Source organism: Stegodyphus dumicola, chromosome 3 (assembly GCF_044657685.1).
Source record: "Stegodyphus dumicola isolate Sdum_Otavi_A_Nest chromosome 3, ASM4465768v1".
NCBI lineage: Eukaryota > Metazoa > Arthropoda > Arachnida > Araneae > Eresidae > Stegodyphus > Stegodyphus dumicola.
Window position 1 is genome coordinate 173,099,789 of NC_140770.1, and position 27,145 is coordinate 173,126,933.

Below are 27,145 nucleotides of genomic sequence, written 5' to 3' on the forward strand. Positions count from 1 at the left end.
TGAACTGACCTGTCTTCAAGGTGTTGTCTTCTGTCCTGACAGTGATATAGACCTCACATTTTGATAAATTTTCAATAAAAACTTATCGAGTGTGGCTGAGATGTTTTGTGTCATTCCTCATTTTAACCACTCCTTTTTTCCCCTCTTCAGGTACTTCAAAATTCTCTGAAGGACTTGGAGTTCATTTCTTCAGAGATACTTGAACTGCATATTTATAACTCATTTGCAAATAAATCTAATGACATCTTTAAAAAAGGAACTTTTAAACTGCCAGAGAGATGGCAGAAAGTCGTAGAACAAAATGGTGCTTATGTTATTCAATGAAATTTTCTGATATTTATATTGCGTCATTTATATTTATCTTAAAAAAAAAAGGTAGAACTTTTCTGGATGACCCACTACATATGTATGCATGCGTAAACACTCTACTCTGTTACTGGTATAACACATCCAAGTAGTAATGGTATTAAGTCATAAACATAATATCTAATCATAGTAATATTGAAATTTATAAAATGCATTTACTTTCAGAATCTAAAGTTGTAGTGTAATAAACTTAGTGATTCTAATGTACAACAAACTATAAGTAACATTAATATCATAAGTAGGATAATCCATGAAGGATTGATGTGCGCATTTGTATTTTGGTTCCTACTTTTGTGCATATAAGACATTACTGTAATAAAATATTTTTAATATGTTTCTAAGGCATGCCAATATTAGTTTAATAAGTGATTTGTGAATCTGAGTTAAATATATATCATGCAGTTTAACAATGGCTTTTAACTCTCAGAGTTCCATGGCTTTTTGAATCTGCTGATGAAGAGCTGTATATTAAAATTTATTTACTCTATTTATATAGTTATTTATTTAGCTTTTTGTTACTACAATATCCCATGCGTAGGGTTTCCACTCATCTGGCAAATTCAGAAAAAAATATAAACCTTTTTGCAAAAAATAAAAAGGGAATGTTACCATTAATGTTGCATGCTGAGAAGAGTATATTCACTGGCTTCCAGAAGTCAAGCATGCCAATTTGCAGTACTTTGAATGCTGATTGCACTATGCATAGTGTATGCTGCAGCCAATCATGATTGACTGTTCAAACATTAGCATTATGCTAATTAAGCAATCACTGAAGGTGCCAGCATTCTGACAGATTTGAAAAGGTTCATTTAAATGCTGATATGAAGTGTTTTTATGGCTAAAAGAAAATTAATAGCAGCCTGTGCGTACTGGAGTGCTGCTGGATACATTGAAACAGGAGAGTCGATGAAAGATGTCACCCCCCCCGGTTGATCATATAGTAATTTCTCAACAAATGTGGAACCAATTCCAAACAAGTCAAACAGTTGTTGTCCAGAGACCTATGCTCACTCAACCAAGGATTATTATCCCTTCTGAAGATTGGTATATTGCTATAGTAACCTAGCTGAATCGATGAGCGACTGTCACAACTGTTACACCCGGTCATTTGGTAAGATAATATCTGTCAGTAATTATGTGCTGTAGGCTTTGCATGAAGAAACTGTATATCCTAGTATCAAGTTTTTTAACTCCACTAACTGCCCCATCCAGACTAGCAAGATTAAAGAGGTGGTGTCAGTGTCTCAATAGGACTCTCCTGAATTGCCATAATATCCTATTTACAGATGGCCAAGACTGCAGTAGGATCAGATGATAAGCTTGTAAGGGTATAAAGGAAATAAAGAACACAGAATCAGGCCTAGAACGTGCTTGAAATATCATTTCAGAAGCAGCAGCATCATAGTGTGGGGTGGAATTTCTGTGGAATATCCCATGCAGCTGCCTCTCTTTTTAAGATGTTTTTATAACAGATGTGGGGTATTTGGTCCTGATTTCATCCTTATGGATCATCATTAATGAGCCAACACCATTAATGAGCACTTGGAGACCCCAAACCTTAAGCTGTTGAAATCTTTGGGATAGCTTCGGATGTGCTGTTTCTGCATGTTACCTCCTTCAGCCACTCTCAGACAGGAAGAAACTGCCTTTAATTGGAGAATGGTCATTGCTACCATCTGTGTTGGTTGATCACCTCAAGGATAACATGGGTAATTGCTCTAAACTTTGTGTGAAGTTTTGGGGTAATCACATACCTTATTAATATAAGCTTTTTTTTTCCCTTTAAACAACAATTTGTTAATGACCCAAATATGACATCATCATATAATTTACAAAAATTGAATGTTGTTTTCATCTTTGTACATAATGATTGTGCTCTTTCATGCAGAAACACCTTTTCTATCTTCATGTGTAATGTGATGTTAATCAAAGCTTCACTTTTCTATTTTTGTTGATTTTACCACCTCCTACTTAACTTTTGGAAACCAGAATACTATAACAATGTAAATATGCTTAATTTTTAGGAGCCAATATTTTAACAAACTCGTGTGTGTTTGAGTTAATAATGATACTTGTAAAAGCAACAACCTGATAGAAATTGACTATTTTGCTGTAATGATAGGTACCAGAGAAGTAAGCTTAATAATGTGTGTGTATATTAATAATTAAACATTTTAGGGATCAGGGAAGGCAGTTAATCCTGTTATTTCACTGAAAATTGCAGATACAAAATTCCGTTGAGTTTGGCAACATTTGTCTTTATATATAACTGAACTTCAACAAACTGAAACTGAAGGAAATTGAAAAAATTCAGTGAACCAAAAGTTTAAGCTATTAAGAAAAATAAAATTCAATCTGTTATTTAACATATGGTTTGACTTACCAAAACTCTACTTGTAGCAGTATATTAATCATAGAACATCATAACACATTTGGTATGATTACTCATATAAAATGACTCCGGGTAACATTTTTTAAACTGCGTTTTCACATTCAAAACAGAACAGTGAGCAAGAGAAATTACCAGTAAAATAATTTCAAAGTCATTAAGCACAGAAGCACCAGATGAAAAAAGAAAGTATGCGATATAAATTGGAAGGCAGTTTTTGATACCTGAAAAATCAGAGTTCAAACTTTTATTTTTTTTTAACCGCAAAAACATGGAATTGCATTTTATATATAGTAATAAAGAAATACTATGAATAATGGCAATATTTCTTATAATAACACATTCATTTACAACATGATTTGTGCACATTTCTGTAATTTAGTGAATGATGCTACAGCTTCAAAAAAAATTTCAGGTGCTACAGGAGGAATTAATTCTGCAATCCAATTTCTGTGCACCTGATAGAAGCCTCAAGGTCAGAAAATATTTATTTATAAATTATTTAAATATATGTATTTAATAATTTTAATACTCTGAAATTTTTATAACTGTAATCTCTGTATCTGAAAAATATTATGCATTTTCCCCACTTAAAATACTTTTCAGAAAACCAAATCATCTTACATATGCAGTTCGGTATTTGAAAAACAAAGATAATTTTATAAGCTTATCTTTCAGCATTTATATATTTCAAAACTATTAATTTTACTTCAAGGTGTGCTAATTACTTTTCTTGTAGAATTTCTTCAATATATTGAACTTATGTATGGATAATGGTCTTTTCTCCCTTTTTATAAAGCTTTTTTTAAAAGATTAGAAATGTTTTACATTTGGGCTAATATAAATTTCTGTGAAATGAAATTAGTTTAATTATCAGTTAGAAATGAAGGTTTTTCAGTGCGCTATATGTTCTGTGTAAATATTTCTAACTCTTGATGAAAACATCTGATGAACATAATAAATTTTTAATTTATTAATTTATCAGTAAAAAATAAAAAGCTATATGATATTTGCTGATGTTAGTTTTCTCTTATATACTTACATTAGTGAAGTCAGAGACTTAAGATTAACGTATTTTTTGCTTCTGTTTTGTTTAGATTAATGCTTTATGCATTTGCAAATATCACTTGCAGTCAAATAAATTCATAATTATTATTATACAGAAAATATTAATTAAAGCATGAGCATGTTCCTTGAGCAAAATTGGAAGCAATAATTGTGTGCCCTGATGTTTTTTATGTTAGAAGTGGATGCACATTTTCTTTTAAGTCTTAATATTTTGGAAGAAGGTGTTTTTCTGAAAAAATACTTAATAATCATTATTATTTGTGAATATTTGTATAAGCAAGACTGTTATGTGCATATGTAAGGAAAGTGATGTCCCTGAGCATTGTTCAATTCAATTTCAATTAAAAAAAAATGAAAAGCAGGTAGCCAATCACACCTGAAGCTATTATATATAACCTGAGTGTGAAACATTTGAGACAAAATCTCAAAAATTATGATGCAGCTCATGGCATATGACAGATTAGAGTATGCTAAAATTAACGAAAAGAAATATTTATACATGCATCCTATAAGATCCTCTATGAAATTAATCAAATTACCTATGAGCAATGAAATATAAATAGGCACCAAAGCATTATCAAAATAAAATAATTAAAACTTTACATAAAGAAACACAGAATGCATGACCAAGACCGGCAACATGGTGGGACTGCTCAGCAGGAAAAAGGTGAAAATGCTGCACATTGTGTAGTGGATACCATGCTGGGCTGTCCCCATGATGGATGTTTACCTGTAAATCCACAGGCGAAGTCAAATTTTCCTTGTTAATATTCATTTCTTAAATGTTCATAAGCCATGGTTCTTGCTTGCACATAAGCATTCAAAGGTTAACAGAAAGGATTTCTTCTTGATTAATGAATATAGACATTAATAATGGAGGTTTTAAAAATATTAAGATGTTATTAAAACCTTCTCAAAGAGCTCTATGTGGAAATCAGAACTGCATTACATTAACTAAAGAGACATGCCTACTTTATTTTGTTTTCCGTATAAAATATAAAAATGGTGCTCAGTGATCCCAGAATTTTTACATTTAATTAAAATCATCAATAAAGGTTTTGAATTTATTACTGTACATAAGTGTGTTAGAAATATAATGTAGCAAGTCTGATTACTCAAACCACTGTTCATTCAATGTAATTATACCATTTCATTGAGATTTTCTGAGTGCTTTAACGGCAATGTATTGTTATGGGTTTTATTGGGAATCTCTTCAGGAGATTTCATCAATTTAGTGACCACTTTGGCAACTATTTTTTCCCCCAAATTTGGTGATATTTTGCAGTAAATTGCATAGTTTGTGACCATTTTGAGACTATTTTTGCTTAGAACACTCTAGACCTGGAACCTTTTGGAAAATGGTAGATGCCGTATCAGAAATGTGCAAAACACTGAAGACTATCAGCTAACTTAGAAAAGAAAAGCTACATTTTGTGCAAATGCCAAAGCTTCTAAGAGGAATTGAAGAGAATTCTGCTGTTTAATGTGTTCCAGCAACACCATGTAGCATGTTATGTCCAAAGCATGAGTTCGGATGCAACTGCAGTCAACATAGGAATTTGAAATGAGTTGTGTGCTTTTAAAAGACAAATGTGGGGAAAAAAGGTTATGATTAATTTGCTGCCATCATATGATGGAATTGATTGTAGTTTAGCTTTTTTCTGCCTCTGAAGGCATGTAGTTCTACTTTTCTTTAAGCAATCCAAGACCTTTTGAAATAGCACAGATGAGATAAATTTCAGAGACCTTAGAAGTTAATCCAGAGATTCATTCCATTAAACAAATTTACTAGAATATTTATCTCAGGTGTTTAGCTAGAAGTTATGGTTAGTATGATTATCAAGAGGATATTAAGGTGACAGTGGCAGTTTTGAGCAACTGTCCTTTCAAAATGCATTAGTAAGTTCTGAGATTAGTTGAAACTGAGAACGAAAGATTAAGCAGTTTATTACATTTGGCACTCTTGTTTACATTTCTGTATGAATTCGGGCAATCTTTTAACTGAAGCTTGAAGTTAAAAGCGATGAATGGTAACAGAGCATTAAAAAATGTCGAGGTCATTGGAGCACCATCTACCCACGGGAGTAGAAAATTGAAACTTTATCACTATGTTAATTTGCTAAGTCTAATTTTTAAGCAAATGTTTGCTATTGTAATAGGTACATCATATTTGGCTACACAAAAATGGGCCATCTTAATATACATAAAAAAAAGAAAAACAGCCAAAAATATTTCATGTAGAATTTTTTTCAATTCCGAGAACTAAATTATTTACATTTATTTATTATTTTTATTGTTATTCAAGACACCAATTTCATTTAATTAAAAAAAATACATGGATATTATCTAGTTTCTTTTTAAATATAACAAAGTATTATTATTATTACATATATTATTTTCATTATACTTAATTCTTTCTTAAATTCATTTTCCAGAATTTGAATAAACACATTGCTTCCTAAAGCTTCACATTTTCTTCCATTTCATTAAATCTTAATGCAAAATTAAATTAAAATTCATTGGCCCAGTTGAATATCACTTAAAAGTGTTTTCTCAAGTTCAGTTAATTTCAAATTCATATTTCATAAATTTTAATAAATATAAATAGTTAAAAGAGAGTAATATAGTGATGGAAAAATAATGGCAGAAGAAATAAAATGCAATTTAAGAAACATTAAAAATCTTAAAACCACAAATAGCAAAATTTATTCTTCAAAATGGGAAAAAGCATCAGGGCAAATGTTTTCAGGTTCTGAATCATCAGAATTTTCAGCATCATCTTTAGAATTACAAGATAAGAAAATTAAGCTATTATTTTACTCTGCTTCCGAAAAGATTTGAAAATGCACTATAATCCATCTAACTTAAAATTTGATTTTATCTCATTATATGGTAATAAAAAAATAAAAATAAAATAAAAATAAAAATAAAAAAAAAAACGCCATCTCTTATGTGATTTACCTCAGAGTTTTGCCAATTTATTTTATGAGGCCTGAAATCTGATTAACATTTAAATGTTTTTTAAATATATTCATGTAACTAATTTAATTGTTTAATGAGGTAATGGAATTTTATGATAATAAGGCTGAAGGCTTGAAACTCGAAGTCTTTTATTTATTCTTTTTAAAATAAAGTAAATTAAATAAAATTCTAGTAATGAACACAGCAATTTCAAATTGCTGTGTTCATTACTAGAAATTTATCAGTAAAAATTATTTATCGAATAAAATTTTATCGGTAAAAAATCTAATTTTTCCTGCTGTTATTCAAAAATAAATAATCTTTTAACTGTTTCATAGCTTAGAAGTAACCAAGATTCTTAAATTTCAGTTAGTTATATTATGATTAAAAAACATTAATCATGCAGAAAAGAATGTTAAGCTGATATCAGATAAAATGAAGAATTTGTTGTTTGTTGAGGTGAATTCACTGATTGTTCAAACGATGTTAATTTGATGATTTTTGTAAAGCTTATCCATGAATTTCAATTTCATAAAAGTTTGCTATTTGGAGAAATCTTTCTACAGCTGGTAGGCAAAGCATATCTTTAAAAAAGTAAATTAATTTATTTCATCTGTAGAACTTGATTAGTTAAAATTTACTAGTTTTTCACAAATAGTTCTGCACAGTTAATTGCGCCGGAGCCCAGCTCCGGTACTTCTCAGCTTTCGAGATAAATTATAATTTTAGCCGGAGCGCACCGACACTTCTTTTATGTAAGTGAACCACAAAAAAAAAAAGAAAAAAAAAAAGATAAATTTTGTTTTAATAGTAAACATGCCTGACAAATCAGTTCTAATTTTTGAATGCAGGCCTGTCTTTCCCTTGCATTCAAGCCTTGCACAGAGATAGAGACTTTTAAGGAAAGAAAAGCCTTCCAATCATATGTAAAAGGTGTATTCTTCAGGATGTGCAATGAATTTATGAGAGCGGGCAAATTTTGTATCCCTCAAAGTATTAAAAGTATACGCTGTCCCAAAACTTATTCAGGCTGAAGAAGATAGAAATCAGGAAAACCCCACCAAGCCTCTTTACAGCCAGAGACTGCAGAAGAAACTGAAGCCCCCCCCCCAGCAGAAGCAAGAGAAGCTTTAAACTGGCTTAATGATCGGAAAGTTAATAGCTTCCTTAAAACTATTATTTCGAAAATGCAAAAGATAAGATCGGCAAAGACCACAGCAGAAAAGTTATCAGCAGGTTTCCAAGCTGCGATGACGCTAATGAAGATTGTAGAATCAGATGATTAAGCTGCTGGTCGAGGAACTTGGACTCCGAATGACTACCTTGCACCTACCACGACGGCCTGCTATGCGAAAACCTTCCAATGTTTAACAACTCATTAGAGATATTTGTGTTTTAGATATTAGATATTTGTGTTTTTATGCTCTGCATATTTGTGTTTTTCGCCTTCGGGTGATGACATGTAAAATTAGATGTCCTTATTTTCTCACAACCGCAAACGGCCGTTCTGATACGGCAAATCTTGATCGAACAGGTCAAAACTCTAATTAGTTGATGCCTGCTGTGAAAGGATAAGCATAAGCATAAGCATAAAAGTGATACGCTGGTTATGCTCGTTCCACGATAGTGACTTCCTATTGCAGAGCTCCTGTAAGACTTTCTGAATGATGTAACCAAACTGGGGAGAACACTGCTGTCACTTGTACGTAGAAGTCTTACGTTTATTTTCACGTTGTTACTGAATCGTATTCAGGGAAAATTTCTGCTTGACGACTAGGATTATATCAACAGGGCATCGCGACCAGAAAGTCTTGAACACTTCCTTCTTTATTTTCAAAGCTACATTTTTCTGTTAAAATTTCCTTCCATATCGTTATACTGTATCTAGAATTCTCACTATTCTCCTTAGTGGCGTTTTAATCGTTTATCTTTTTTTCTTGGTGTGCTGCAAAAAAAGAGTAATACCTGTCATTCCTTGGAATAGTACATTATACGTATAATCAAGGCTTAAACTCGGACGGAGATCGGCTGAGCTGCTTACCTTCTAAGTGGAATTCTAGCCAATGCCCCAAAGGCAATGGAATTCTTTTGAAGGATTTGGCAATGGAATTCTTTTTTTTTCACTTTTATGTAGTACTTCTTAAGTGTAATTCTAGCCATACGAAAACGAAACTTCTAAGTGTAATTCTAGCCAATGCCCCAAATAATTTATTATTTATTTTTTATTTCGTTTCTCACAGTCTTCCATAGGGCTCCGGCACTTCTAATTTTAGAAATTAGGCCTGGTTTTGCATATACTACTAAAAATTTTTGGCCATTTACACTGAGTGGCCAAATTATTATGACCACCCTTCAATACAACATTGGACCACCTTTTGCCCTTACTGCATGGAGTCTGAAAAGCTTCGTTCAGACGGGGGCGTAAAGGGCATAAGTGGTTAAAGCCGAGCTCCGTTGCCAAGGCAACCAGTCTGTGCTACGTCACAAAATCTGGTTTAGGGCTGGTGGCATAGGGTTCAAAGTTTCCAACTTTACGCCAAGGATTAAGGATCAAGGAAGTGCAATTTTCGGAGTTCATAGGCAATTACGCCTTTACCTCCACATCATCAAAGGAATTTATATCATCAAAAAGAGGAGATTGTTAAATAGGGTAAAAATTTTGAGAAGCTGAATGACTTGGAATAAGTGCCTTCACACTGAGTCAAAAAAAAGGCAAAAAACTCAGAAGGTCTTAATTTTGCGCCGAAAAGGGCCAGAATAATTTAGATAGGGGCAATAAATTTTGACTAGAAAAATAAAAGGTGAAGTTTCCTTGAACCTTGATAATCGTGTTTTGCATACGTCAGAAGCGAAGAATACACAGGGGAATTTCCGATGCGCGTTCTTCAGGGGTGGGAGGGGGGGGGGAACGTGTTTACAGGTCGAAAAAGTAGTTCTGCCAGTGGTCAGCTGGGAGGGAGAAGTTTCGTTTTTGACCGCTATTCAATGCGGTATTTAAAGGCCGAAAATGACGTTGTTAAATGCCTGAGAAAGTTCCTTTTTAAAGGAAGAAAAAAGCTGTATTTAAAAGTCTTTTTAAGTCAATTCAAAAGTTAACGAGTATTTTAAATCAGTCCTTTTAGACTGTGATGTTTCTTATTAAAGAAACGTTAAAAGGGGTTCCTCGAGTTAATGCTGTGTGCATTAAAGAACTTTAGAGGCGGGGGGGGGGAGAGTTAAGGAACGAGAGGTAGTTATTCACATGGCTGTCAGTGTGCTCATATCTAGCCCGTTTAAATGGGAGAGCTGAATATTCCTGGTTAAGAACCGCTCTGGGTCTTTTCCGGGAAGAAGCAACAGCAGGAAAATTGATCAACTTTACGCCGAGTTTGGGATAAGCGTCGACCAATCAGAGCGAAGCTAAAAAAGAAGCGGCGTTCTACAGAAGATTTCGCTGTCATAATACAAGCAGAGCGAACGCGGGAAGTCAATCGAGCAGGAGAACAGCACGGGAAAGTTGTAGACACATCCACGCAGGCACAAATTTAACTTCTCCCATTGGCCACGGCTTACACACTGTTCTCCTAAGTGCGAACGAAATTCCCGTATTTTATGCCCTTATGACTACGCCTCTATGCCCTTTACGCAGCCGTCTGAAGAGATGTTGGTAGGTGGTTATAAGGAATTTGAGACTATATCCGATGAACTACACTTTCCACTTCCTTAAGATTTGATGGTAATGGAACCAGCTGCCTTATGCTCTGTTCGATCTCATCACACAGATTCTCAACTAGTATGAGATCTGGTGACTGTGTGGCCAACAAAGCACGGTAAAATCTCTGTCATGCATTTCGAACCATATGCGGACAAACAGCTTTATGACAGGGTACATTGTCCTGCTGAAAGTGAACGCTTCTACTGAGCGGCGGAGTCCAGAATTACACAGTGTAGAGTAATGGAAATTTGTGCATAAAATAGAGATAATATACCCAAAGTAGGGATATTGACCCCTAAAAATGATCGTAAAATTATCAACTGTTTGAAGGATAACCGCTAAAGTCTTCCAAAGGTCATTAAGTCTGTGAAAAACATCGTTAATTACCATGCAAGTCCTGCACTATATTCAGATATTTTGTGGAGGCTATTTTGTTTATAGATATGCATGTGTAACATTTTAACCCTTTGTAGTTGAAATCCTTGAGCACTGACGTAACATTACTACAAAAACTATGTTTTGTCTAGTCACTCAAGTCAACATTTAGTGAATTTATCAAACCAATTCAAAACTAACTCCTTTACTAAAATTGAAGATTTCGGTTTGTATGCTACCTCTCCAGTGATCGAGTGGATAAGACCGTTGACAGTTCAACCTAGGTTTAAATCCTGGTTAATGACCTGTCTGCCTGGGGTTTTCATGATTTTCTTTGTATTTAATATAAGTACCAGCAATTTCTCGTATTTGAAAGTTCTCCGGTACACTGCTTGTTTATTGTTGGACTTTATTATGCAAATATAGAAATTTCAAATATGGCTAACAGATTGAATATATAATCCTCTAGATTTTTTTCAGAGCTTTTCTGTGAATTTCTGCTACATAAATTAAAATGCTTACAATGATGTTACAAAGTAAATTTCTCATTTTCCTTCATGTTGAAACTTGTTCTTTAGAAACTTGACAAAACTTTTATTTAACATTTTCAAACTAAAACTATGATTTCTTAGTTTTTATGAACAGTTTTGTGTAATAAGATACTGATTGAATATTGAAAATGTGCTGCTTTGTGTAAAGTTTTTTTGTCAGACATTTTACAGTTACAATGGAAAACAGAATAACGCTTGCTGGCAATAAACTTGCAAATACAGTAGACTCCCGATTATCCGCGCCTGCCGCACAATTTATTTATTTATTTTTTTTACAAGCATAAAGCAAAGAAAATAAAAATGTTCACAAAACTGAGCGAAAAGATAAATTTGTTAACATCGTGCTTATTTATAGCAAAAATATTCAGGCCTTCTCGGAACCTTCCCCTCTGATGAGTAAGTGATTTCTTACTCAGCCTTGCAGTGCCCGCTTGACAGATGACGATATTGGGAAGAAAGCAAGAGGAGAGATCGAGAATGAAGGAAAGCGAAGAAGAGCCCACTGTGCAAATGCGGAAGACTCACGAAGCGGCGGCCTACCAGCGGTCGAGCGGTGAAGTCGCTGAACACTGGTAGTTCGGTTCGAGGTTCGAATCCCGCGAACGGGCTGTCTGCATGGGAGTTTTCGTGGTTTTCCCCATGTGTAACGTGTATACGAGCCAGTTCCCCTTAGAAAGTCCTCCACGAAGGCATCCTACTCTTTGGCAGATAGCCCTCGAGGCTTTTCCATAATCACGCACACACACACACGGAACGGCTTTGCAACAAGTCGACGGTTTGCTGAGCTATTTGAAAGAACAAGACGACGCGGAGATGGTCGAGAAACTTATGCTACGAAAAATGCAATCTCGGATCAAGAGAAAATGCTTCCAAAGCAAGAAGCAATGACTGATTTCTTCAAAAAGGTGTAGTTTTACTGTTATGTTTTGTAATTACATAATACATTACAGTATTAAAACAGTACATATGTATTAATTTTTCTGTGTATCCTTGATGCCTCTCGTAAGTACAAAGCACTTTTCTGTTTTCATTAACAAAATGCATTTTAGGTTAGTTTTGACTGATATACTAAAATATTAAGCTTTAGTTAAACATTTTCTGCTGTTTGTTTTACGTTTTATTGTACATAAAACGATTTTTCAAAGTTGGAATGACTGTTTTCTCTTTTGCTATACCCGTTTTTAGCTTTTTTCCGATTATCCGCGATTTTTGTTATCCGCGGCGGCCGCGCCAACCAATTCCGCGGATAATCGGGAGTGTACTGTACAATATTATGTTGCTAGTGGGTTAGATTATTTGTATAATGACAAAGCTCTCTGCCTTCACGAAGGACCTTTTTAAGGTAAACTAACTGATGTTCACATTACATATGGGGGAGACACAAAAACTCGCATGCTGCTAGCCTGTTTGCTGATTTGAATCACAGTCGTTCTGCAAATGTTCAGCAGTTTTATTGCTCAGCGACTGATTAGCTTGTGTTCCTAGTAATGACATACACTGAAGTGACAAAAGTCATGGGATAGCAATATGCAAATATACAGATGGCAGTAGTATCGCGTAGAAAATGTATAAATGCGAAGTGGTTTGGCAGGACTTTCATTTGTGTTCAACTTATTCATGTGAAGAGGCTTATTATTGTGAAGAGGCTTGATTATGGCCGCACGACGAGAATTAACAGACTTTGAACGCGGAATGGTAGTTGGAGCTAGACGCATGGGTCATTCCATTTCGGATATCGTTAGGGAATTCAACATTCCGAGATCCACAGTGTCAAGAGTGTGCGGAGAGTATCTAATTTCAGGCATAACATCCCATCATGGACAGCGCAGTGGCCGACAACCTGCACTTAACGACCGAGACCAGCGACGTCTGCATAGAGTTGTCAATGCTCACAGACAAGCAACACTGCGTCAAATAACCGCAGAAATCAATGTAGGACATACGAGGGACGTGTCCGATAGGACAGTGCGGCGAAATTTGTCTTCCTTGGGCTATGCCAGCAGAAGACCGACTCGAGTGCCTTTAGTGACAGCACGACATCGCCTGCAGCGACTCTCGTGGGCTCGTGAGCATATCGGTTTGTCCCTAAACGAATGGAAAACCGTGGCTTGGTCAGATGAGTCACGATATCAGTTGGTAAGAGCTAATGGTAGGGTTCGAGTGTGGCGCAGACCCCACGAAGCCATGGACCCAAGTTGTCAGCAAGGCACTGTTCAAGCTGGTGGTGGTTCCATAATGGTCTGGGCTGTTTTTACATGGCATGGACTCGGTCTTCTGTTGTAACTGAACCGATCATTGACTAGAAATGGATTCCTTCAGCTACTTGGAGATCACTTACAGCCATTCGTGGACTTCACGTACTCAAACAACGATGACAATGCGCCATGTCACCGGGCCACAATTGTTCGCGATTGGTTAGAAGAATATTCTGGACAGTTCCAGAGAATGATCTGGCCACCTAGATCGCCCGACATGAATCCCATCGAACATTTATGGGACATCATCGAGAGGTCAGTTCGTGCCCAAAACCCTGCACCGTCAACACTTTCACAATTATGGACGTCTATAGAGGCAGCATGGCTCAATATTCCTGCAGGGGACTTCCAACGACTTGTTGAGTCCATGCCACGTCGAGTTGCTGCACTTCGCCGGGCAAAAGGAGGACCGACAAAATATTAGAAGGTATCCCATGACTTTTGTCACTTCAGTGTATTACCTACTGGAATTTTTAATTTTAGGCTTGCTTAAGGTGTGGTAAATTTTAGTTTAAGGAACTTGCAGAAATTTAAGAATCTCTGTTCTGAATAAGAAATGAGAAAAAATATGACAAACTAAAATCTGTGTAAGAACAAAATTTTGAATTACGGTATTCAAAATATTGTATTTGATTGTTGTTAACTGCATATACAGGGGGGTCCGAAAAAAACTCTCCCGATATATGAACCTCTAGCGGCATATTCGCCCGACCCAAAAATTAAAACTATGTAAGCTCTTGAGATTGTGTAACCGCACGGTAACTGTAACGGTCACGGTTACATTGAACAAATTTCACAATTTTCGAATTGCAGCACCCACTCTTTTTCGAACAAAAATTGATCAGCCCGTTGAAAACCATGAATGGCCTTATAATGATACGCGTATGATTATAATTACCGGCGTAAAACTTTGAGAACAACATTGTAAACGATGGCCACACAAGAGAGAAGAGGGAAAAAAAACTTTTATTGGAATTACAAGTTTTCAACAGGCTCACCTTCGCAGACAATAAGGCATTTCATGTGAGAGAACGTTGACAACAGAGACAAACGTAACATCGCAAGAAGAGTCTGTATAACCTGTTTTATGACATGTTACAATTCTGACAAATCTCATGAATTTGATGTGTACACCTTAGATTTCAAATTAAACCTGAACCAAAAACCCATCGAAGTGAGGTCAGGGAATAGCGGGGGCAACGAAATTGCAAAATTACGGGAGATGACTCTGTTTTCAAAGTGCCGAATACATGTGATGACATATAAGAAGTGCCATCTTGCATCCATACAATGTCATTAATGACGTATTGATGCTGCAATTCTAGAATTATGTAATTGTGCAACGCTGTTGTATGCCGAGCACTTGTGATAGAACACGTTTTCATACCTGTGGAAGTGACATCTTCGAAAAAGTACAGGCCGAGCACAAATGTGCTTGCGATACCGCACCACACAGTAACTTTAGCTTCGTGTAAAGGCAAGGTGCTACATCATGAGGATTTTCGTTCAGCCGAGTGAACGCTTCTACTGTCTGACCTATGAATGACGGAAATTACGGCACTATACTTCCTCTCTGTGTAGTCATTTGTCCTTTACAATGCTGCTCTTTGCGGATGTTTAATTTTCGTCATACGTATATCGTTCCAACGTCATTTAGGATTTTTCAGTGCATTTATCAATTTGCGTAAGAAAAAAATGGGTACTTCCATTCGAAAATTTCGAAATGTTTTCACTGTAACCGTAACAGTTGTATTGTTTTAAATCATCACAATCTCGACCTCCTACCTTCAAATAACAGTGTTTCAAATTTCATTTCGATTGGTTAACCGAATTGGCCTCTAGTTTTTCATATATCGGGGAAAGTTTTTATGACCATCCTATATATATATTTTAATTTAATAATGTATAGGATATCCTTTTTACCCTAACTTAAACTACTGGTTTTTTTTATTATTTATTTATTCAGTACTTTAAATTGCTACAGATTTTTTTAAACTATTCTGCTACAAAATGGTGCATTTTTAGTAACTCGGTTTCATTTAACAAAACTGCTTTAATCACCGTTATCTGTAATGTTGATGCAGTAAATTCTCTGTTTTTAAATCCCTATCATTAGTCCAAATAACAAAGCGGAGGATTTTTCGAAGTTGAATTTATGGATGCTAAATAATGAAGCAAAACTCATTTCAGAACTCATCGTAATACGTAGTCTGACCAGAAAATTCATAAATAAATTATCTAAAACTTTGATCTCTTTCAAATGTATCAACATAGTCATTTTCAAAGCTTTTCCTTCTGCTATAATGCCCTTTAGCTAACATAATTTCCATTGTCAGAAGCGTTGTTGCAGTCTGTTTCGATATATCACATCTATAGACGCGCGCGCTTACCCGGGACAATTCCGAGAAACGAGATTCTAGTAGCACGCTTTAAGCGGCAGGCTTCCGAGAAATGTTTCGTCTAGCTAGGAGAAACGTGTCTCGGCTAAGAGCAACATTTTAAAACTTTTCCCAAAATGTTCCGGCTGGAGACGTGTTCCTCGAACGTTCAACCAATCAGACGAAAGGTCAGCTTCTGAAGGATTACGGGTAACTTTCAATATGGCGATGGCTCTCACTGTGAAGTGATGGACGGTGGAAATAGAGGCCGATTTAATTATTGCTGTATTGTTGTAATACAACTGCCTGAGTCATTTTTTAAATGTGTATATATTCATTAAATATATAATCGTGGAAATTTCAGAGTTGACAGTATTTTACGACGTTCTTGCATTTCGGATTTGTTTGCAAATTGTTCGTAGCCAAAAGTTCGCCAAATTTGTCGTATTTCGTGCTGATCGTGTATTATAACTGTTATATAATAGAATTTTATTTCTTAAATTTAAGTTGAATAATTTTTAAAATCCGATTGTATATGCGCGGCTTTTCTCCTAATTACTTATCTTTTAAATTATTAACTGCATAATCAGTGACACATTTTAAACAGCATAAAAGATGCATAAAAAAGAAAAGCATAGCTTATGTAATAATGAGAATACTCATTAACTTTACCTATTATTTTCATGTTATTAATGAAATACTTTTTGGATTATAAATACATTAGAAACTATACTTTTATTGTAAATGCTACATATTGAAACATTGAAAATTTATGGATTTATTATTATGCATGATGAAAAACATTTGTATATACTACATTCATTAATATAAATCTTATTCATTACATTAATACTAATAAATATATATTAACAACTTCTAAAACATCGCATCTCTCTATCTGTATGTAAATATATGACTTATTAGATGTGTATATATATATGTATGTATGAATACAAAAATGAACATTGCCAAGAAGTTTATTTGAAGTTACTTTTAATTCAGATAACGATTATGTAATTGGCAGCAACTATAGTTATCAGTTCTTTGCAAATTATTATGGGTATGTAATAATCAGTTGAAAAATAATTGATGAGTATTTGAGTACTAAAGAGTGTACACATTTTGTTATTGGGTTAATTCATAATTATATCATACGTAAGATCTACGTAATAAAAACATGACTAATAAATAATAAGAAATGTAACAGCTGTGCATTTATAACATTTGATTACTTAAAACAGCGCACAACTGATTATCACCTTCATGTCTGTTTACATAATGAATTGCACTTTCCAATTAAGTGCACGGGCCTACTAGTGGCCGAAGCGTCGTTGAACACTGGTAGTTCTGTCTCAGGTTAGAATGCCGCGAACGGGCTGGCTACATGACGTTTCCTTGGTTTGCCCCATTTGTAACAACTGGTATACGAGCCAGTTTTAAAAAATCTTCTACAAAGGGATCCCTCCTGTTGTTACCCCTCGAGGCTTTGCGGTAATCACATAAAACCAACTGAGCCCACCAGCGGCCGAGCGGTAAAGTCGCTGAGCACTGGTTGTTCGGTCCGAGGTTCGAACCCCGCAAACGGGCTGGCTGCATGGACGCTTTCGTGGTTTTCCCCATGTGTAACGTGTATACGAGCCAGTTTCCCTTAGAAAGACCTCCCCGAAGGCATCCCTTCCCTTAGGCAGATAGCCCTAGTGTGCTTTGCTGTAATCTCAATAAACCAAACCATAAAACAAACTCATGATGTGAACACCTAATTTCTAGAGTTGGTATAATTAATCTGTTTTAGGTATATTACCGAGTGTTCTATGGGACAGTAAACAACTCGCACATGTTTTGATTGCTCATGTATTCATATGCTTTATTTGATCTTTTTTTGCTGAATAGTATCTGCTGGCTGTGAGGAGATAAATATCAGCCATATAGATTTTTGTCATTTGAATGGACAGAACAGTAATTATGAGCCATAAAGTTAGTCAGAAAATGCTTTCACCAGGTCACAAATTTTCCAGTGAGCCATCAAATTTTCATTGAAATGCAGACAACAGAAAATACACATAAGCGATGTGTGATAAGTAGACTTATCCAGCACATGTTTTTAAACTATTCTTAGTGTATACAGAATTTGGCTATTACTGATGTAATTGATTGCTATAACCAGAAGTGTGTTTATCTGTTACATGAAGTGCCAGTGTGGAGATCAAAGTGATTAACTTGAGAGCAATCACCTTTCTATTATCTTCCATTACTAACAATAAAGTTTAAAACAAAAAGCGTGTGAGCGATACAAAACAACACGAAGAAGCGAATGTCACTTGAAAGGAAACGTCACTTTCGCCAATCTGAGCGATAACTGATTCTTGTTTGGTTTTCAGCCTGTTTGCCAAGTGAAGATGGTAACCCTATTTCGCCAAAGGCCGTTTCTCAGAACTGTCGGTACAAACGTTTTGTCCCGGCAACAAACAGCTAATGTGATAACGCTTTATTACACTTTGACTGCTATGGGTTCAGCAAAAACATCGGTGTGTCCTGGGTTAAATTGCTTCATTTCAGTTAAGAATTTTTTTCGGTTCTTCTGTATACCTTGCAATTTCATTTTGATTTTTGGAAACAGAATAGTTGCGTAAGAGGAATTCAAAGAAATAAGGGCGATATTCGAAAGCAGTCCAATAGGTCGTGAGCTCTAGAAGGATCACTTCAGCCTTTTGGAAAATCTGCGTAAATGAATGTATATTTCTCGCGTTGTGCTAAAACAACGGTACATAGAGCCATCGAAATTTGAATAACGTAATCCTCCTCCGAATATGGATATGTGGAAGACCAAATTTGAAATTTGGAATTTTTTTTATGATCGATTTCCTATTTTGTAAAACTTTAACGAATTTTTGATTAACAGACTCAAGGATGTCAAAGCGAGCAATGACAACGTTGTACACAAAAAACATTTTTATTTCCCGCGGAAATTCTAATTCCGCGGAAAATCTGTATCGGAAATTCTAAAGATATGCTTATTTTAAAACTATTTTGCGATATTGCTGTTGCACTGGATCTTATGGTTTAAGTGCGAGGAACATGATATTTAATAAAGAAAGGTAACACACAAAATTTTAAAAAACGCCCCTTTGGACGTAATTTAAAATCTGAAACATTTCAGATTTTTTTTTAAATTTTATTTTAATTTAATTTGTTTATTTTAAAGTTCAGAAGGGCTATTAGTCTTGAAACGGCATTTTGCGTCGAATCACTTTTCTCTTTGTTGGCCGCCAAATATTATTGCTCTGCATTATATATAAAAATATTAAATAATGAAGAATATGTATGAATGTATGTATTGTTACGAATTTTGTATCCAGATAAGTAATTTTAATAGAATTATAATTTAAATTGTATTTCCCCGTGCAATACAGCACGAGACGAATTTTAAGAGAAAGCTATGCTGAAAAAGTAAAAATACAAGAGCATGTGCATTTAACATTTAATACTGCTTTCCAGTAATTTCGAGAAATATTTTGCGTGGCCGGTTGAAAACTATAAAAACCAGCGAGAGAGCATCTCAGCTCAATTTTTCTCCCTCTTATTTCTCCTCACAGAGGAACCTCAATAAGGAATTTCCTAATACCAGGCTCCTCATGGAACTCTTTGCATGACTGGGAAGTATTGCTTCGGCAATAGAAATCAAGTGGGGTCTAAGACGTTATAAAAGAAGGAGATATATGTACTCCAAAAGAATTTGGTTATTTTTGTAGTGGACTATATATAGGGTCTTTTCTAACATAACTTTTAATTATTTCATTACTTGCAAACTCTTTATTTTGCTGAGGAAAAGATTGTTTTTCATTCTTATGCAAGCAATTTTTCGAATTCGAAGGAACAAAGTTATTCCTTTCAGAAAATATTTCTTCAATGTCAGATATAATTTGAGTTGACAGATTTGGAGTTTCATGGTGTCGGAATCCACAAAAAATTCAAAAAGTTCCTTTTACTTTTTGCTTATGTCATATACAGTTGACTTTCCAGTGTCATACTCCTCGCGTAATTTTGAGATGGATATGTATTTAATACGTTCCCTGCCAGACCGTTTTTTGAAGACTTCCCGTTCAGGCCGCGTGGGGCGTATGCGCCCCACGCTTTACATTTGTATTATTTTGTTTCTGGCGTATGCCTTACAATAATTAAAATAGCGCAAAAATCATAATTATCAAGGAAAGGTTGTATAGTTTAACATGCATAACACAACAAACCAATAAATTTATTTTTCTAGAATTAGTTTAACAAATACCTGGCTGAACATTACTATGCCAAGCAAGTTGCATCCTCACATATAATTTTTTTTATCGTGCGTATATCAGTTTTAAATATAACATTTTGGTTAAATTCAAATTTGTATGCAATTACAAAGGGATGTTACGATGAACTTTATTAAAACATGGCAAACATAAGTGTGGTAACATAAGTATCCACACAACTATCGCAGAATGTTGCAACTTTTACAGTACAGTTTCTTGCCGATTGGGAACCCAAATTTTTAACATTTCTTTCGTAACAAATTTTACAGCGCCTTCTTATCGAATTGAAGTGACCTTCCTCGTCGTCAGAATCATCAGTAGAAAAACCGTGGGATGCTGTGGATGCTGTGGGATGCCATATCTGCTTATAAGGAGTAATTATTGTAAAATTTGGAAAAGGTCTGAAGAAGAAAAGGCGGGAAAAATTGCAACCATTTTTAAATGCAAAATATCCGAATTTATAACACTGAAATAATATGTACGTACCGTATTTTCATCGTCTAACACACTGAAGAAACACACTGAACTATAAATCAACCCCAGCTTCAGTGAAGCAGTGAGTAGTGTATCAACGAACGCGAATAAATGACTGAATCGGAAATACGAGGAATGCAACGCCCCACGATTAAATGAGGGCATCAGCAGTAGTATTAAGATGCCCATAATTGACTGCATAATGAATTTTTAAAAAATTCTTCATTTTACAATGATAATACCAAAAGGCTTGAACGGAAAGTTTAGCGTGGGGTGAATACGCCCCACGCGGCAGGGAACGTGTTAACCATTTTTTGCAGCAATTCCACTTTTTGTTTGATGGACATTGAAACATGCTTTCGCTTTGTAGATCCTTTGGCAGCTCCAGAATTGGAAATTCTTTTTGACATAATCGAAAGTTCAAGCTTAATTTTTATAAAATTGCCCTAACAATCTGCAAGAAATAATAAGCCGGATCCAATTAGAAGATTAAGGAACAGCGCCATCTGCAACATTAACTGAAATGCCTGAGAATCAGTAAAGATAATTTTAGCCTAGCTTATACCGTCCGTTATACAATAAACGCGCATGCGTAAAGCATACAAAAAAGTTTGTGGCTTTGAGGTCCGTATTATAGATTATTCCGGATAATGGACGTCCGGATTACGGATTTTGTACTGTATATCGCAGTATCTCAGTTCAGTCTCTTCGTTATTGCTGTTGCGAGTTGTAGTTCCGCGTGAAGTGAGATAAATCAGAGTTAGCTTTCTCTTTAAATACTCTTTAAGTTGTTGTTACATATCGTTTTATGGGAAGGATCAATGCAAACATATAAAACAGTTGAAGTATTGCACAAGAACAATGATATATAAAAAGAAAGAACAAACATTTGAAGTAAGAACCAGAACAAATGTGCATGGGAGCAAAAGTAAAAAGTTAAAAATTTAAATAACAAAGAAAGGAACATAAGAGATGTAGTCTTTACAAGGAGTTCATGAAAGTTCTGGCATTCCAGTATAGTTTGCTTATTTCATCGCATGTTTGAGACTCTTTATCTAGTTCTGGGCATATAAGAAGATGTTCTGCATTCATGATGTCCAAATTACAAATTTGGCATGTACTAGATGGAAGAATGCCACTTTTATTCAGATGGTGTACCATGCAATCGTGGCCTGTTTGAAGTTTGCCACAGCTTCTTTACGGGGTTTTTGACAAAACGTTTTCCAGGTGTCTTGAATGTTAGCCCAGGATTTGCGTGTTGATTTTGCTGTCTGGTAAGATTTAAGAGTATCAATTAATTTCTAAAAAATATGTTTTTTAAGTGAATCTGAAGGAAGTGGTTTGCTGTCTTGTGGCTCAAATGTTCTTCTCTTGGCTAGTGAATCTGCCTTTTCGTTATCGTCGACACCAACATGTGAAGGGATCCATTGAAAAACGATTGTTTTGTTGTATTTATAAATCTTATTTCTGAAATAATCTGGGTAACTGTGTCGATTTATAACTACAGCCTGGAAGTCTGCTTTGGACTCGACTAGAATAATTGCTTTAGAGAAACAATCGATCTTTATCTTGAGGTTTTCCAGAGCTAGTGAGATTGCAAGGATATCTGCATCAATCCTGTGGACATGAAGTGTCCCACAGGAGTTTACTGGATACACCAGCCCCAGTGTTGTCTTATATTTTAGAGCCATCAGTGTATATTCTGAGTCCATTAAGGTTCAGGGTAGTGCTCATGTAACATACATAATGTGTTTTCTTTTAATATTGTATCAGGAATGTTTTTCTTACTCAAGCCATTAATATCTAGCTGGTATTTGATATCGATATGTTCAAGGGTATTAACCACAACCTTGTTACAATTCATTGCTTTGTTTTCATCTATTTCTTGTAATTATTTATCACAAGCCTCTAGGGAAGACATTTGGGTCTTCATGGTACTTGCATGGCAATTCGTACACCATTGGATGCCCGCGTACTTTCCTAAGATTGCCGCCTCCAAATTAAAAGAAATACTCAATGATTAATAAAATTTTTATTTTATACTCACTACTTACATATGACAAATTGTATAAAAAGTACTTACATATGACAAGTACTTACAATGAATTTAAAATATTTAGGTCCGGTATCGCCAGAGTCCGGCCGCCTCTGATTTTGGCCGCCCGCGTACTTTTACGTGCTGCACTCCCGCTAGGAACGGCTGTGGGTACTTGGTTAGCATTCGTTCATCCATTGCGCTCTGTGCGATGATTTTATTTTAACGAATGTACTAACTGCTTGCTTCTTGATTTCAGTAGCAATTGGTGGGTTGGAAGTATATCTTTGCATAGCTGTAATCGGGGTAGTTTTCACCGCTCCTGTGATTATCCGAAGATGCTTTGGGCTCTTTCCAAAGAGTCAATCTTCTTTTGTTAGAATCTTGTGTGGTAGAGATTAACACCTCACTTCCATATTTGAAAATAGGTTCAATATAAGTTTTGTAAGTTTTATTTAGGGTAGTCTGTGAGCTTCCCCATTTGTTTCCGGCTAGTTTTTCAAAACTGAAGATCTCTTCTCTACTTTTTTTTATAATAGTATTCACATGATTAGTAAAGTTTAACTAGTTGTCCAGCATTACACCTAGATATGTTGTAAGTAGATAGAAAATGTCACTTTGGAGCCATGAGGGGCTGAAGTGCTCACAGGGGGGGGATTTACAGAGGAGCACGTGGGGTTGCTACGTCATCAACCCTGTCGCTCAAGCACGGATGCGTTGCATCCTGTTCCTGACGTCATCACGCTTTATCAGCTCGGATTATCTTGCTATTGCTACGTCAGCCACATGTTTCATCCTGTTTGTGTTGTAATCCGGTTTCATGTCCGCGCTTATCTATTAACGAAATTCCACCAAGTGATTGCAACATGCAGATACATGTTAAAATTTCTAGAACATTTTATTTAGTTCAGCAATCACCGCTAGAGGGCAGTAGTCTTACCCATAGCGCTTTCTGATTGGTTCTCGTAGTTCGTGACCAAGTTATTAACCATTATTTTTAATTGATTATACTATTTGACATAGTATAGTAGGATTTAACCAAAAAATTTTCATGTATGTGTTTATCTATGGCATGGGAAACATGGACGATAACACAAAGCCGTGCTTTTATCTCTATTATTTTGATAGCATCTATCCTCTTTGTTCATCTGATATTGTGCAGCGGAAACCAGCATAAGGCTGATGGATTGTACATAGGCAATTCTGTTCCAACTTGCTCAGACCTTTGTACATTCTCGATAATGAAAGAATTCATAACTTTAAATTTATTTTGTTTCTGTTTTAGGTTAAGATATTTTAAATTTCACATTTCTTTATCTTACAAACATAATTTACGTAATTTTCTTTTCTTCTCGTTGTTAAATTAAATATACTAATTTTCACACCATATTTTTTATATACAAGCATAAGATTTTTTCCCCCATTTTTAAGTTTTACATTCTTTTCTCCCTGCGTTTAACTTGCAAAAGTAATAGATTTTATAAAAGTAATATGTTTTCACAATTTAAATTTTTTTTTCTCTTTTTATTTTACAAAAGGTTTTTTGCCCTTCAGTTTAATCCTTCCTTTCCATGTTTTACATTTATCACTTTATTTGTTTTTCAAAAGCTGTACTTATTTTCATACGATTTTTTCTTTCTTTTTTACGAACTCGGTCTTTTTTCCTGTATTTTACTTCAAAAGGTAATTTAAATTTTTCTTTTATGTAAAAGTATTTTTTTAATTCTTTGAAGAATTTTATTTTCCCATTTCTTTTTTCTTTCTTTTATTTTCCTCTTAAGGTTTTTCTTAATATTTTAAATACTTATTGATGTTAAACCTCCATTTCTCGAAGCGTAAAGTTACATATATATTTCTCTGTCTATGAAATTTAAGCTGGAACTTACACGAATATAATTTCCCTCTAGAGGCTTTCATGGATAATAATTTCTGCAAATTTAAACCAATAAGTACGATGTTCCTTCCATATAGCTTACTTAGCATATTATATTTCTTCTTATTTTTTTACTCTACTAATACTTAAGATATACAAAACTTTCTCTTCTAACGTATTATACTAACTTTTTAAAACACTATACTAAAACGTCGCGAATTTTCTTTTACACATCTCATTCTTGTTCAAAGGATTCACGAAATGTGTCAAAAAATGTAAATTTTTAACTTTCTATTTTCCATTTAGACATTTTGCCTTATATTTAACCTTTATCATGTTTCTAAAACATATCGCTGTTAATATTTCTGATTCTTTTTTTTCCTAAAAATAAATACAGACTTATACGGAATTTTTAAAGGTCTACTGACTTTGCATTAAACCTTCTAATTCAGAAATAGTAAATTTTCACAACATAAAATCTACTTGAACTAATATATGGACATCTCTAGCCAGTTTAGTTCAAATACATACGAAACAATATGAAATTTCTTATTATTGTCTACCCAAGTTTAATACGTACCAACAGCATTTCATTTCTTATTATTTTACACTACAGACATTTACATGAATATATTCAGAACACTCCTTTTTATTGAGCAGTAGGTTTCAGATATATTACAAACACAGATTGACCCTTTGGAATATTTTACAAAAATATCTTGGATTTTCTTGTACACATTGTATTTAAATCACCGAACATACGTTAAATTTTGATTTCTATCACGTGAAAACTTCACCGGATTCTTAATGTGATCCCACCATTTACCGCAGACCTTCATAAACACTGCTATATTTGAACTTAACACAGCCTTATTTTTTTTAACAAGCTACAGAATTTTTAACTACAGAGAAGAATATCCACATTGTAATGTAATATTTTAAATTCACTATAGAGCCATATTTGTGTAAAACATCTAAAACGAAAGGATGTCTGGACATGGAATTAATGTTCAGTCACGGAAGTGAAACTTTGTCATCATTTTCCCTACTTAGAATATAAAAATTTCTCAGCTCGGAATATTTTTTTCAAAGAGTATGATCATTATTTTTACAAGTCTCAAAGCTCTTTAATATATTCCTTCTAACTTAAGATATGCATTTCAAATTGACAAACACTGAATTCTTACAGCTTTTTGAGGATGATTTTTAAGTTATGATACATAGCAAATAAAATCCTACATAACAGGGAATATTGAGATGAATTTCCAAATAATAATACAACGTAACTTCAATATATTCATTTTAACTGAAGATACGCATTTCAAACTGACATTACTGGAATGAGAAACATTTTTGAATAAATACCATACAAAACATATAATATTGACATAAACTCCATATTATAGTTAAACATTGGTAACTTAAATGAACCTTTAATACATTTTAGTGTGAATTAATCTTAAAAAGAAAAATTCAAATGCAAGTATTCAAACACAAATGCTTCACAAATTTACATATTAAGCAAACATTCAAGAGAATACCTATATATCTAGAGATATTATTTACACTAGTTGGTAATGTAATTTATTAGAATAGTCGCAGACGTATAGGAGAGGTATGCAATATCCATGAAAAATCTTCCTACCAAGCCAAAGAGCAATAGGGAAATATAACATATAAGAAGGGGAAAAAATGTCTAAATATGGAAAACATGAACAAAGAATGAATATTTTTTCTGAAAATGTCCCGAATGGGATAAGTCAGGGGTAAGAACCTTAACCAGTTTCAGGGCCTGAAAATTAATGAAGTATTTTTAATCATATTTTAGTCTATAATGCACTTATTTATACTAAAATATTCTGTTTGAAGACTATATTCTACACTTAGAAGGAATTTGATAAATCAGAATGATTTCATTTTCTGAAGATTCAGGTTCAGAAATATTACAACTCAAAAGAAAAAAAAAAAGGTTAGAGCGAGAATGAAGTATACCGTAACCAATAAAAAATGTTTTTCTCCCTAAAAAAGTTAAAGTGAAACTTTTTCCACCTAAAAAAAATCTAAATGAATTTTTTTCGACTTTTCAAAATCAAAGGGTAACTTTTCCCCCTCACATTTTGAATTTAACATGGGTTTTCCCATAGACAAAATAAAAGTGGAGATTTTTCTCCCTAAAAAAAATTAAAGTGAAACTTTTTCGACCTAAAAAAATCTAAATGAATTTTTTTCGACTTTTTAAAATTAAAGTGTAACTTTTTCCTCCTTACATTTTAAAATGAACATGGGTTTTACCACAGACGAAATAACAGTGGCGATGTTTCGTCTTAAAAATTTAAAGTGAAATTTTTTCAACTCAGGAAAGTAAACTGCTTCATATGAGCCCTAACGGAAACTGCAGTGAACATTTTTCGCCTTAAAAAAAACAAACACATTCAGA

At 34.4% G+C, this 27,145-nt stretch overlaps 1 protein-coding gene across 1 annotated transcript in view; it reads left to right on the top strand.

The window, feature by feature from the left end:
- Lrr47 (Leucine-rich repeat 47) overlaps positions 1-27,145 on the top strand; it is a 129,775-nt gene that overhangs the window by 85,094 nt on the left and 17,536 nt on the right. The window contains exon 9 of the mRNA XM_085813623.1: positions 3,171-3,230. Coding sequence (XP_085669749.1) covers positions 3,171-3,189 — 19 coding nt within the window. The 3' untranslated portion in view covers positions 3,190-3,230. The remainder of the gene's footprint in view (positions 1-3,170; positions 3,231-27,145) is intronic.